General features: G+C 42.4%; 1 protein-coding gene across 15 annotated transcripts in view; it reads left to right on the top strand.

Annotated features, from left to right (window-relative positions):
- NRCAM (neuronal cell adhesion molecule) overlaps nucleotides 1-14,108 on the top strand; it is a 287,773-nt gene that overhangs the window by 211,247 nt on the left and 62,418 nt on the right. For 8 of the 15 annotated variants that reach the window (XM_073898647.1, XM_073898653.1, XM_073898652.1 and 5 more), the window contains 6 exons: nucleotides 1,165-1,182; nucleotides 3,761-3,866; nucleotides 6,069-6,265; nucleotides 7,813-7,935; nucleotides 13,266-13,436; nucleotides 13,945-14,001. In XM_073898647.1, the coding sequence (XP_073754748.1) occupies nucleotides 1,165-1,182; nucleotides 3,761-3,866; nucleotides 6,069-6,265; nucleotides 7,813-7,935; nucleotides 13,266-13,436; nucleotides 13,945-14,001 (672 nt within the window). The remainder of the gene's footprint in view (nucleotides 1-1,164; nucleotides 1,183-3,760; nucleotides 3,867-6,068; nucleotides 6,266-7,812; nucleotides 7,936-13,265; nucleotides 13,437-13,944; nucleotides 14,002-14,108) is intronic. The other 7 variants (XM_073898651.1, XM_073898655.1, XM_073898654.1 and 4 more) reach the window with 3 other exon arrangements.

The raw sequence follows: 14,108 nt of genomic DNA on the forward strand, positions 1-14,108 counted from the left end.
CCTGGGGCTATTCAATTGTTGGGATGTCACTTTTTGCCAAAGAAGGTTGCAAGTCCCAGTGGGCAGACATTAAGAAGAGATATGGTTTGCCCCACACTTGGTTGACTTCCTTTGCTATGCATCTATCGTCTAAAGGACAATAAAATGCAACATTTTACTTCCTTTCAAAAAATATTCTTTGACCTAATTTCCATTAAAAAAAAAATGTATGATTGGTTAAGCCCATTGGAGTTGGAATGCCCAAGTATAAAGAAGAGAGACAAAAGCACTTGAGAGAAATGGGCTTTTGTTCTCTCTTGTGTTAAATATATTCTCCCTTAATCTGACTGCTCAATCTAACAATCAGGGGGAAACTGTCACCTACGGCTAACTCAATTATCGCTGCTAATGGAGAAGAGGCATAACCATGATGAAAAGAAAGTCACGGACAACCCAGGCACTCCTGCATTAACCTTTACAAGTAGTAATGACAGGCAGCACTGCAGAATCATTTGAATTGCATGCTAATGTAATTTCTTCCCCGCCCCTATTCCTTACACCCCAGTCCATCTGAGCTGCTCCTTGGCGCAGGTACTAGCAACCCCTCGGTGAGGAGGAATTCTGAAGCAGAAATATGCTAACAGCTGAAAACTTCAATTACTGACTTGCAGATTAACCATAGAAATGTAAAAACCCAACAGTAGTGTTGCATTTGGCTCGGATGGAGCATCGGCACTGTAGTGTTGTCCAATTGTTAGGTATTATTACCATGGGCCTAGTGATGTCTGGGATAATAGGATCAGACACGACACAGTATGTGACAACTCAGATTAATTGTAGATTTCAGCTATTTTTCAAATTGAACGTAATGACTTGTCCAGCACATGTACAGAATGGAATTAGCCATTCCTAGTCCTGGAAGAATCCTTTTTTGCCGAAAGCATTCCTTTTGTTCTTCCATATGTTTATGTGGGATGGCTGCTACAGGAGTAAACAAAGCCATTAATGGGAGTGTCTTTCTTTTACAACCTCACGACTTCCACGTTCACTGTACTGGTTTTTTAGGCCAAACCAAATAGACAAGATGCCCCTTTTATCTCCAGGGTGCTAACGTTCTTATTACTAACATCTGGTTTTCTTTAATCCTGTTTGCCCACTCACCTGCTGATATTGATGGGGAAAAAGCAAAACTTCTTGAAGACTGTAAGTGTCTTTCTGTAATTATTAGGCAGTGTGAAAACTTGACCATGTCTTTGTTTTTGAATTAATACTGTGAATTGAAGGCACAGCTTTAGGTTGTGACTAACGTCTTTTTGAGCATGTGCATTTCCTATGGCTAAACATTGCATTTAAATACCAAGAAGCAAGTTTAATATATGCCCTGCATGAATTCTGAAGACTCAGGTATTACTTTTTCTTTTACCAGTATGCTGCTCGACTAACTTCCAAGCTTTATTCGCATCTGATGTAACTCAATGAGAAAATTCACAAAATTTAAAGAAAATGGCTGTCTGGGTCTAAATGCCATTAAATGCTTGCTGGCATCAAGGCGTGTCTTTTGGTATCTTCCAGACTGTGCCTCACCAAACTTCTTCAGGACCATGTAGGCTAGCGTCCCAGCAGTATAACGGCCCAGTGAAATTGAATATTGTTTTGAAGCGAGCGAGGCAATCAAGCAGGCCCCACTTACCCCATTTCTGAGGGGCTTGCTCTAAGCAGAAACTTCTGCTGACTCTGGCAGTTGGGCCACTCCTAGTGTCTCCCTAAAACAGAGTTTTCGGGCATTTGAAAAAATCCTTTGAGATTGGATTAAGCAGGAAAATCATGTAAAATCACCCTTCCCCCCTATTCCTTCAAAGCGTTTGGTAGTTGCCAGGTGACCTAAGCACTGTTCAAAGAGCTGCCCGTGGACAGTAGACTCCTGACAGAGGAGGGGCATCTAACTAGCTCTGTGGCAGACGTGTGAACAGAAGTTTTGGGTTTGAAACCACCAGACTCACAGAAAAATATAAGGAATTGGACTGAGGCACTCCTCACAGTCCCTCACCCGCCACCTGGTATCCACCGTTGGGGTGTGAAATTCCAGGCTTCTTTCCATCATCCCAAATTCGGTACTCCCAGAGCCTAAAGGATCACTCAAAGATGAAGCTGATCCAAGTAAAAATGATAATGATAATAATTTGCACAGAGCTCACGCTGAACCATTACGGTAGTGGCACGTACTAAGAATTTTCCACAGATTCTTTTATTTACTGCTCCCAGTGGCCCTAGAAGGTAGATAACGACTTTTAAACCCCATTTTCCCTCCAAGGAAAGTGGGGCTTACAGAAGGTAAGAAACTTGCTGGAAGTCTCACAGCTGGTAAGAAAGAATCAGACGGGTTCTCGACTCCCAGCCCAAGGTGCTATCCAGCATGGGGAACTGACAGGTCTTCAAGACCGAGGGTTCTTTGTAGGGTGGCGGAGGCTAGGAAGGGCAGCTGGCCGAGCAGGAGCATGAGACAGGGGTGGCTCTCACTAAAGGGAGGGGGTAAATGGTACTGTTGAGTATCCAGCAGTTACTAGGTGCATAATAAATGATGACAGGGACGAGCTCTGTTTTTGATCTGGGCTCTAGGTCTTATTTGTATGGTCAGAGCCAGCATTTAGTGCCCATTGTAGTGGACAGCAAGACCAAACAAGTGAAGAGAACCATGTTGGCTGCTTTATAGGCCATCAGACATGGAAATGATACATTTAGCCCTGGCAAGGATTAACCACAGTAAAGAAAGATAAGAGCAGAGGGCAATTAGTAAACTTTGGGAAATGCTTGGTTGGCAGGTGAAGGAGGTTTCACGAAGCACAGAGCATGGGCGGAAAGGGAAAAGCTTAAATGATCTAGATAAGTCTTTGTTGGGGGAGGGGGAGGGCTGTCTTGTAAGATGTTTAGCAGCATCTCTGGTTTCTACCCGACAGATGCCACTACCACCTCTCGCCCCAAGGGTGACAACCAACATTGCTTCCAGAAATGGCCAAATGTCCCCCGAGGGGACCCTAGGTTGAGAACCCTGGTCTGTATGAACGGCTCTCCCTGGAGTTGTACAAGGCAGTGGCTTCTACTGGGAGAGTTTGGTTCTCTTCTCCATAGGATTTGAAAATAAATGATCGGATAGCACTTTGAAGAGCAAAATGGAAATGTCTCCTGTAACCGAGCACTTCCCAGTTCCACTGATCTTCTAAACGAGACTGTTTTATCTTTGTTGCTAATAGCCATCTACCTCCTGGCTCTAATAAGACGTGCCAAGTCTCTAAATTACCCATCTTTTCAACGCTAACTTCCCAAATTGATTTGTTCCCAACATATATTAATTTACATTAGCACACTAATAAACTATAAGTCAGTTACTCTTTCCTAAGAAATGCCCATTTACCTCATAACTTAAATTTTATTGAAAAGCATCATTGGAACCAAAAAAATTCTCAAGAATTTCTCATTGTTACATCAGAAGAGAAATGGTCTTAATATTAAACTTGTATTGGTAATTATTTTCCCAAACTTGTAGTGGGGGTGAAATGGGCTCTGTGAATCCCTATAAAGTTACCAAAAGGAAGTTGTGCTTTGACTTCAAAGTTTTAGGAGACTTTTAGTTAAAAACCTAGTAACGTATGTGCTGCCACCATTGAAATTGCTAAAAACATTTGGAGCATAGTCAGTCTAGGGTAAGTGATTTTGACATAGAAAGAATGATTTTTATTATGATCTTAAGTGATTTCTTTACATTGTTCTTCTTTCTACAATTAAGTGGTACAGCCTCCAACCATTACTCAACAGTCTCCAAAAGATTACATTATTGACCCTCGAGAGAATATCGTAATCCAGTGTGAGGCCAAAGGGAAACCTCCTCCAAGGTGGGTGTGCTTTCGGCTCTGTTGTAGAACTGAACATAAACATTGGTATTATGGTGATAGGTCCTGCCTATTGTCTTTCTGATGAATTGAAGTCAGATTGTTTTTCTTGGTCACCCAAATAATTGATTGCATTTCTGGACTCACATCCTTCTGCAAAATGCTCCAAAATTATAGGGAGATGTGAAGGAGAGCCTTCTAAGGGCTCTACTGCCCTTATGACATGGGCAAACCTGTTTTCTCTGGGCCTCAGTTTCTTCTTCTATAAAATAAAGAAGTTGAATTTGATGGCTTCAAAGATCCATCCTTGCTCTGTAGAGGTCTGTAAAATAGTTCTGAGTAGATTTTCAGACTTGGCAGGGCTCAGTACTCAGGATTCTCCATATAGATCCTGGCATGAGCACTGCACAGAAGTTTAGAGGTGGGGGAGACATGAAAGGTTATCTGGTCCAACCAATAGATGTTATAGATGGGAGACTGATGCCTGGTAATGCTCCTCCACGCGACTACTCAGCAGATGCTCCGTCACTTGCACAGTTATATATGGGAAGTTTGGAGAGTTGGATTATTATTATTAAAATGTAATGTGGATTTTTAAATAATAAAGAAGTGAAAGTTTCTAGATCTTTCATTTCCAAGTCTGTCTATTGCCAGCTTTACCCAACTACCACAAACTGGCACCTGAGAAAAAAATCAGCTGGTACTAAATACTGAAGTATATCAAAAACACCCTTTGAAGAGGTTTACTTCAAAACAGTATGTTCTGCCATATTGTTAGAAACCTCTAGCGCCCAAGCCCCAAGGTGATGTCATTTCATGGAGTCCCCCTTCAGGTTCACACTGATGTGACACTTCCTGCCACTCTCTATAAGGCAGGATTACTATTTTGGGCCAGATAGTTTTTTGTTGTGGGAACGGGGACTGTCATGCCCATTATCAGATATTTAGCAGCATCCCTGGCCTCTATCCTCTCCGTCGGTAGCTCCCACTTACACCACCTCCCGCCCCGAGATGTTGGGACAACCACTGCCATAGGGTAAGGAGTGGGAAGGGAAATCCCAGTGGGCGGGCAAAACACAGTGAGGTCTAGAGCTTCGTGCCTCTGTATAAGTGTGGCCTCTGTGGATTTATGACTAGTTATAAAGTATTTCATTACACAAGTGCCGCAACTTCTGTACCAGGCAGTCTTTTCTATAAATAAAACGGAAAAAGAAGAATTGCAGTTGACAATTTGAAATACTTCCTGAGGAATTTACAAAATCATCTCTTCTGGAATTGAGAATTCTCAAAATGTGTTTTATAGAGAATGACCACTTTTAATAGCCAACATTGAAAACACCACTGACCTCATTCTCACCCCCTTCCCCCAACTTACACTTTGCATTTTGCTAACTTGAAACTGGTCTGATCCCTTTGAAATGCACACATGTACTAGTACCTGGGAAGGCCTTTCTTGTCACATTTCAGCCCAGAGCAAAATTTTATAGACAGGTTATCAACTCTGTGAACAATGGAGTTTACAATAAAAATGCTAATAAAGCTCTAAGGGAACGTGCCTCGGAGACCTACTTTCTGTATTTTCTTTGAAAAATGACAGGCAATTTGTGTGCCTGATTTCCTTGAGACAGATTTCGGCTAGTTCTAAATGAAGACATATACCTTAAAATGTATGGCCAGCCCTTTTTACTTTTCTTTTTTTTTTTATTATGTTATGTTAATCACCATACATTACATCTTTAGTTTTTGATATAGTGTTCCATGATTCATTGTTTGCATATAACACCCAGTGCTCCATGCAGAACATGCCCTTTTTAATACCCATCACCAGGCTAACCCATTCCCCGACCCCCCTCCCCTCTAGAACCCTCAGTTTGTTTCTCAGAGTCCATAGTCTCTCATGGTTTGTCTCCCCCTCCGATTTCCCCCCATTCATTTCTCCCTTCCTATGATCTTTTTTTTTTCTTAACATATAATGTATTATTTGTTTCAGAGGTACAGGTCTGTGATTCAACAGTCTTACAGCCCTTTTTTCTAAGCTCTGATTCAATGAAACATTTTAGGTATGGAGCCTATTGCTCTTTCACTGAATATTAAAATGTAATCATTATCTCTAGAAGTCTACAAAACGGCTAGGAATTTGTGAAAGAGGAAGTCATCCTGTTTTTGTGGACTGTTAACAAGTTTAATGCTTGATGTGTTGGGCAGCTTCTCCTGGACCCGCAATGGGACGCATTTTGACATAGATAAGGACCCTCTCGTCACCATGAAGCCTGGCTCAGGAACCCTCACGATCAACATCATGAGCGAAGGGAAAGCAGAGACCTATGAAGGGGTCTATCAGTGCACAGCCAGGAACGAGCGCGGAGCGGCAATTTCTAATAATATTGTTGTCCGTCCTTCCAGTAAGTGGGACTTGTCCGCCAAACAGGACCCTATTTTTAAGGATGGCTCTGAGACTCAGCATCTGTGACCTCATCTAGCTACTATTACAAGAAAACAATGCCATTGATTCCAGTACTCTCACTTTGTTTTGCCTGAAAATTCTTGCTCCTTTCCACTAGCCTAATGCTTTGCCAACCCAGTATGTCTTTTATGCAAGTCCAGAATAAAACACCAGGAGTAAGAAAAGCATTTCTTCCCCAAATTGATCAAATTATTAATTTCTCACATATCTTATATATGAGCAAACTTCCGACAGCCTGACAAAAATAAATTCAGTATGAAATGGGTAATGGGTGGGGCCCCTGGGTGGCTCAGTCGTTAAGCATCTGCCTTCGGCTCAGGTCATGATCCCGGGGTCCTGGGATCGAGCCCCGCATCAGGCTCCCTGCTCAGCGGGAAGCCTGCTTCTCCCTCTCCCACTCCCCCTGCTTGTGTTCCCTCTCTCGCTGTGTCTTTCTCTGTCAAATAAATAAAATCTTTAAAAAAAAAATGGGTAATGGGTAATTAACATTTTTGTTTCAAAGTTTCACTGGAAATAGAGGGACCTCACTACCTTGAGATAATTGTGGCTCTTTTTGCCGTAGTCACTACCCACGTCCTCTCAGCAACTTGTACTTAAAGAGCATGTATATGAAAAACATAACCATTTACAGTTCTGGTCATTTTGAAAACCTGTTATTACCTGTGTTCATTATTGGGGAAAAAAATCACAAATAACAAAAAAGAAATTGAAAAATTTACTCATGACTATTTCCATTCAAGCAAGTAACCACTGCTCTTTCCACATTTTCTAGGCAGAAATGCGTGTATGTGTTCCAACCGAGCTCATTCTGAAGTACTATTTTATAACCTTTTCTGACTTATCTACATATCATGTATATTCTCATATCAATCTTTTACATACCTATACTTACTTAATATATGACACTCAAAAGTGTAGGTGCACAATTATTCGTTTAAACAAACGTTTTGACATTTAGTGCCTTCCATTCTTTCGTAAAGAACACGCTCGTAGCAAAATTATGATGTATCTTCTTTCTTTTTTTACACACCGCAGCATGCTTTTTTTTTTTTTAAGATTTTATTCATTTATTTGAGAGAAAGAGAGCATGAGAAGAGGGAGGGTCAGAGGGAGAAGCAGACTCCCCGCTGAGCAGGGAGCCTGATGTGGGGCTCCATCCCAGGACTCCAGGATCATGACCTGAGCTGAAGGCAGACGCTTAACCAACTGAACCACCCAGGTGCCCCTATGATGTATCTTCTTAATGATTTATTTAATAATACAAACTTTTAGACATGGAATTGCTGCATCAGCATTTATACTTTTAATGGCAGTGAATAAAAATCATCATTTTTTTAGCATTGGATTTAAAGTTATTTTCTTGTTTCTTAAAGTACATGAATTCTGAGTTACTATTCCCCCCAAAAGTTTATTTTGTCTTCCTTTCTAGTGCTCTTTTATTTTTCAATGCAGAAATAACTTAGAAGTTATTATTTTATATCATAGGATCACCGCTGTGGACCAAAGAAAAACTTGAACCAATAACACTTCGAAATGGCCAGTCTCTGATCCTTCCCTGCAGACCCCCTCTTGGATTACCACCACCTATAATATTCTGGATGGATAATTGTAAGTTTTAAATATATGAACTTTCTCTCTTCAAGATTCTTATGATTACTTGCTGTCACAATGAATCGTTACCTCTCATGATTCATAAAAATGTTTATAAGGTGTTTTAGAGATGCTCAAAAAAAAAAGAGAAATGCTCATTGAAATAAATAACATGTCACGAAGTAAGCAACATGATTTTCTTGGGCACCTCCTGTATACCAGGCGCCGCTCTAGAGAAACCACATTCCCTGCCTCCACCGAGCTCATACTCTGTGCAGTGGGAATAGTTGGGGATGGGGACAGAAGCAGCAGTCAATGCATTTATAAAGTAGGTGTCAGTTGACAATAAGTTCTATGAAGGAAAATAAGCAGGGACATCTGGGTGGCTCAGTTGGTGAAGCGTCTGCCTTTCGGCTCGTGATCCCAGGGTCCTGGGATCGAGTCCCGTGGCAGGCTCCCTGCTCAGCGGGGAGTCTGCTTCTCCCTCTGCCCCTCACCCTGCTCTTGTGCTCTCTCTCTCTCTCAAATAAATAAATAAAATCTTAAAAAGAAAGAAAGAAAGAAAAATAAGCAGTGTTTTGAGCAGAGACTTAGAGGAATGAGAGAGCAAGGCAGGCCCCTAAATGTCCAGGTGGAAGGGAAACAGGCAGGCCCCCCAAGGCAGGAGCATCCTAGTGCCTGGAAAGCCCCAGAGGGCAGCGTGGCCAGACCACGGGAACCCGGTGGGAGAGAGACAGACAAGGTCAGAGAAGTCCGGGGCTCAGTACAGAGGACTTTGGCTTTTGCTCTGAATGAAGCAGGGAGACACGGAAGGAGTGACTATACCTGGACCTAACCAGCTAGCATTAGCCCTCCTTCAGTTCCTGTGTGGATTGCAGAGGGGACAAAGGGGGTAGGGAGACCGCCAGGCGGCCCCTGCTGAAATCCAGGCAGAAGCTGACGGTGACATGGACTTGGGTCGTGACTGTCAGGTGGGAACAAAAAGCTTCTGGATATATTGTGGACGTGGAGCCTCTAGATTTCTTGGGATCGGGCTGGGGCCACAAGAGGGAGCGACCAAAGATAACTCCAGAGCTGAACACTGAGTAGCTGACAACACGGAATGACCGTTTCCTGAAACAGCAGAATCCCGTGGCTGGGGGCAGGGAGTCAAGCTATTTGGGATGTGTTCCTTTTGTCATTCAGGTTGTTTTTTTTTAATCTCCAACAGCTTATATTTATTGGGCATTTATGAAGTGCCAGTCCCTTTGCTGAGAACTTTACGTGGGTTATCTCATCAATTTTTTATAACAACTCTATGGGGCATGTCCGATTATTCGTTCTACTTTTTATTTTTTTATATGTTTTTTATCGAAATATAATCAACAATGTCCTGTTAGTTGCAGGTGTACATCATAGTGATTTCATACTTTTATACATTATGGAATGATCCCCACAACAAATCTAGTTACCATCTGTCACTATACAGAGTTACTATAATATGATTTATTCCCTGTGCTGTACAGTACATCCCATGACTTACTCATTTTATTACTGGAAGTTTGTACTTCTTAATCCCCTTCACCTATTTTGCCCATCCCCCATCCCCTCCTCAATTCTGGTAACCAACGGTTTGTTTCCTGTATCTGTGAGTCTCTTGTTTGTTTGTTTTAGATTCTACATATAAGCGAAATTATGTGGTGTTTGTCTTTCCCTGTCTGACTTATTTCACTTAATACTCTCTGGGTCCATCCATACTGTTGCAAATGGCAAGATTTCATTCTTTTTAATGTTGTGTGCTAGTCCATTGTCTATATACCATGTCTTCTTTATCCATTCATCTATGGGTGGACACTTGGGTTGCTTCCCTGTCTTGGCTATTGTGAATAATGCTGCAAAAAACATGGAGTGCTTGTGTCTCTTCCAAATTGGTATATTCATTTTCTTTGGATAGGTACACAGAAGATGGAATTGCTGAATTGTAGGGTAGTTCTATTTTCAACTTTTTGAGGAACCGCCATACGGTTTTCCGGAATGGCTGCACCAGCTTGCATTCCCACGAGCGTTCCTTTTCTCCACATCCTCACCAACACTCATTATTGTTGTTTTTTTTTTATATAATAGCCATTCTGACAGGTATGAGGTAATTAAACCTGTGGTTTTCATTTGCATTTCCCTGATGATTAGTAAGGTGGAGCATCTTGTCATCTTTCCAGAAACTGAGGCACAGAGAATGAAGTGATCCATTAGGCCATTTCACATCTCTCTACCCCAGTACTATCCTTAAGGGAACTGTTTGTTGCCGCCTCTCCTCCTCTGCTAATAGGTTAGCATATTACCTTAGGGGTAGCTTGGGGTTCTGCTTGGAGACCAGGGAACCAGGGTTGTGGAGGTGAGAGGCCTGGAGGCCTGGAGGATAGCCATGAGGAGGTGCCCAGCAGGACCAGGAAGGCAGATGCCGGGCTCTGGTCAGCAATGCAGGAATGGTAGAGCAGAGGTGCCCCTAGAGCCAGGGACTGGGTGAGAGGACTGGGGGTTGAAGTGGTATAGGGGCAGAGCAAAGCCTGAGATGTGGAGATTAGGAGCCACCCAGCGGAATTTAGGGACAAACCAGCAAAGCAGATGAGAAGGAGCAGTCCCTGAGGGAGGAAGAGAACAGAGACAGAGCAGTGTCCTTGGGATAAGGTGAAGCAAAATGTCAAGAAGACAGAACAATCAACTGTTTCAAAAGATCAGATAACTTCTGAGCTGACTGAAAAACAGTTATTCAGTTTGGCGACACGGGGATCACTGTTGACCTTGAAAAGAATCGTTTAGGTGGACTGGTGGGAAGGAATGCAAAATATTTGTAGGGAATACAGTCTATTCTCAGTGACATGATTTCCTCTGAATTCACAGACTGTTCACATTTCTAAAGAGAAAATTTCGCTGGAATATTTAATTTCCATTTGTGACTCTTATATGGAAAAATATTCAGAGAAAGAAAGAAAGAAATGAAAATAAATATGTGAATGAATCAATGAGCAAACATATTTTCCTGTTACTGCATAACAGCTTTTGAACAGATTTTGAAAGAATACATAGCGAATTGGTTGTAAATGAGAGGTGTAGCCAAATGTCACTGCCAAAACGAGACTCCGTGTTTGGTCCTTGGTTCTTACCCAGAAATGATGACCTTTTCACTTAATAAATAGATGAATACATGTGAAGTTTCAGAATCAGTTGAATATGTAACTTTGTTTTCCATATTGCTCTGCTGGGCTATGTCATTTACCTACCTTTTAGGCTGTTAGCAAATCATCTGGACCTTTCAAATGAAATTTCATCTGGAATACAAAAAAAATTTTCAGATTTGTGTAGCATTCTTGCTGTAAGATGACATTATCAAGTTCTTCCTATCTGCATACATTTTTTTTCTAAGTGTAAGGCAAAGGATCTCAGGGAGCAAAGTGCTACCACCCTCTTAAAGTCTCATTCCCTTTCATTTGACCTACCAACACCCATCAATAATAAAATACAGCGTGAGAATCCAAAGAGAATAAATGAATACTTATCTTTAACTCTTTGTATTTATTAAATAAGTATACATTATTTTCCTGAGTTATTTATTTTTTTTTTTTTTGAGAGAGAGAGAGAGTGAGCAAGAGCAAGGGTGAGGAGGAGCAGAGGGAGAGGGAAAGAGAATCCCAAGCAGGTCCCAACCCAGCATGGAGCCTGATGTGGGGCTTGACCTCACAACCCCGAGATCATGACCTGAGCTGAAATCGAGAGCTGGACGCTTAACTGACTGAGCTACCCAGGCGCGCCTCTTGAGTTATTCTTAAAACAACCCTTTCTCTAGGCATTCACGGCTTATAATCATGAATTTACAACCACCAGCCAAACCCCCATTGTGGCCAAGAACTTGGCTAACATGGCTAACCTGCATTGTTTCAGGCTCTGGCTCCACATTTCCCTGCCCCAAGGAGCTGCAGGCTTTCGACCACAATTTTGTGTTTCATGTAATGTTAGATAGGGTGCCTTTTGCGGGAGGAGCCCACTGCTTGGCTCAGACTGGAGAATCCTCCAGAAGACAGAACAACTAGCCCCAAGGCTGCTGGAGTGTGCAGGTTTCCTCGTTCTCTCACTTCAGAGGCACAGAATGCTCAGTTAGGGCTCCAGGAATTGAGTCAGAAGCTTTAAAACATGCATGTTGGGGAGCCTGGGTGGCTCAGTCGTTAGGTATCTGCCTTTGACTCAGGTCATGATCCCAGGGTCCTGGGATCAAGCCCCACATCGGGCTCCCTGCTCAGCAGGAAGCCTGCTTCTCCCTCTCCCACTCCCCCTGCTTGTGTTCCCTTTCTCGCTGTCTCTTTCTCTGTCAAATAAATAAATAAAACCTTAAGAAAAAAAGCATTTTAGCCCACCAAGTGTAAATTCATGTATAGATCAGCGTCCCCACCTCCCCAAATCCTCTATCCACTTAGAAAGCCTTCCTTCAGTGCCTGAGGCTGTACAGTGCCTTAACTGGACCTGAGGGGAAGTAAACTGTTAAGCATGAACCTGGAAAGTCAGAGTGCTGACTTTCATTTCATTTAATCACGGAGCCCCTAGCAAGGGCCTTGCGCGGGTTCAAGGCTACAGCAGACCCTCTCTGTCCTCCTGGAACCTAAATTCCCAGTGCAGGAAGATGGACAATAAAGCACACACGGGCCAAGTAAAAATACATCGTAGGTTAGAAGGAAAGAAAAAAATCGTGGAGTGGGGGTAGGCTGGGCTGGGGTGGCCGCTGAGGGGCTCATCTGCAGCATTCCATCATCATCACTCGCTGTTGTGAGTGGCCCCTGTGTGCTCCCTGATTCCTCAATGAGGCCCCGGGCTCAGGCAGGGAGGGAGCCTGAGATGCCGGGCGCCTCACGTGGAGCCTAGTTTGAAGTTAGGTGCTCTCACAGTGTCTGGTATCTGACTGAGCACGTGGAGACAAGCCAACTTAACAGCCTTACAACCTTTTTTAACGCATTTTCTAAGATACATGTGTATATGTGTTTAACAGTTAGGGACTAACTTAAATATTAGGAAAAGTCCCACAAACTCTTTTGTAAAGCATTTTTTTTTTTGTTTACACTTGCTTAATACAACACTTGACTGTACGATTCTAATCTCACCTCTGCCCGCACTCCAGAGGAATTAGGGTTTGGCAGGCGCAGTTGAAGTTTTCATGTGTCCTGCTGTTTTTTTCTACAATTACTTGCTTTTATTCAAAGAGCTTTATAGGGGGAAAAAATTCTGGTGAAGTTCACAAAACTATTAGTAGATACATTTGTCTTGGTCATTGGGCAAGTGGCCACTTTGCGATGGAATCATCTGAATGTCTCTCTGTCTTTCTCCAGCCTTTCAGAGACTTCCACAAAGTGAGAGGGTTTCTCAAGGTCTGAACGGAGACCTTTACTTCTCCAATGTTCTCCCAGAGGATACCCGTGAGGACTATATCTGTTATGCCAGATTTAATCACACTCAAACCATACAGCAGAAGCAACCTATTTCCGTGAAGGTGATTTCAGGTAAGAGCTCAGCCTCCTGACTCTTTCTTCCAATGATGTTTACAAGTGTTGCCTAAAATATATTAACAGTAAACACTACTGACTTTGAAGTATACAAGTTCATTGATCAGGAAAGTACCCGTGACTAGTTATTGATGTGTTGGCAGATAAAGAGCACACATAACCTAGATACTGTATTTTACATTCTTTGCTGATTTCACCGTTGCTGTTTCCACAATAACTTTCTGGGTCTACTTGGTCCCCAGAGCATTTGCGTGTGCTTTATGCCCCAGCGAGCCTTTAATTAGCAGCCCTACAGCTTCAGTTTTGTGTCCCTGTATTACTGGCTGGGGGTGGCTGAGTGAAGTAATCAATCAATCAGTCACGTACAATGTAAAAGCCTGTGTTTACTTGGTAGGGGTGGCACTTGGTCAGCATAGCTGTATACGTCTGCTTTTGTTGCCCAATACCTTTTTATAGTACCCTCTCCCTGCTTTTTGCATTCTTCATAATATTCTGTTTATTTCAGTGGATGAATTGAATGACACCATAGCTGCTAATTTGAATGACACTGAGTTTTATAGTGGTGAGTTATGGTGACTGCAACTGATTCTCCTCTCCTTCATTGTAGAATTCAGTTCACTAACTTCACCTCCATAGCTATTAAACCTAATTTCTTCATGAGAGTCCTAG

This window comes from Callorhinus ursinus, unplaced genomic scaffold (genome assembly GCF_003265705.2).
Source record: "Callorhinus ursinus isolate GAN/ISIS: 27379988/994484 unplaced genomic scaffold, GSC_fseal_2.0 scaffold12, whole genome shotgun sequence".
Classification (NCBI taxonomy): domain Eukaryota; kingdom Metazoa; phylum Chordata; class Mammalia; order Carnivora; family Otariidae; genus Callorhinus; species Callorhinus ursinus.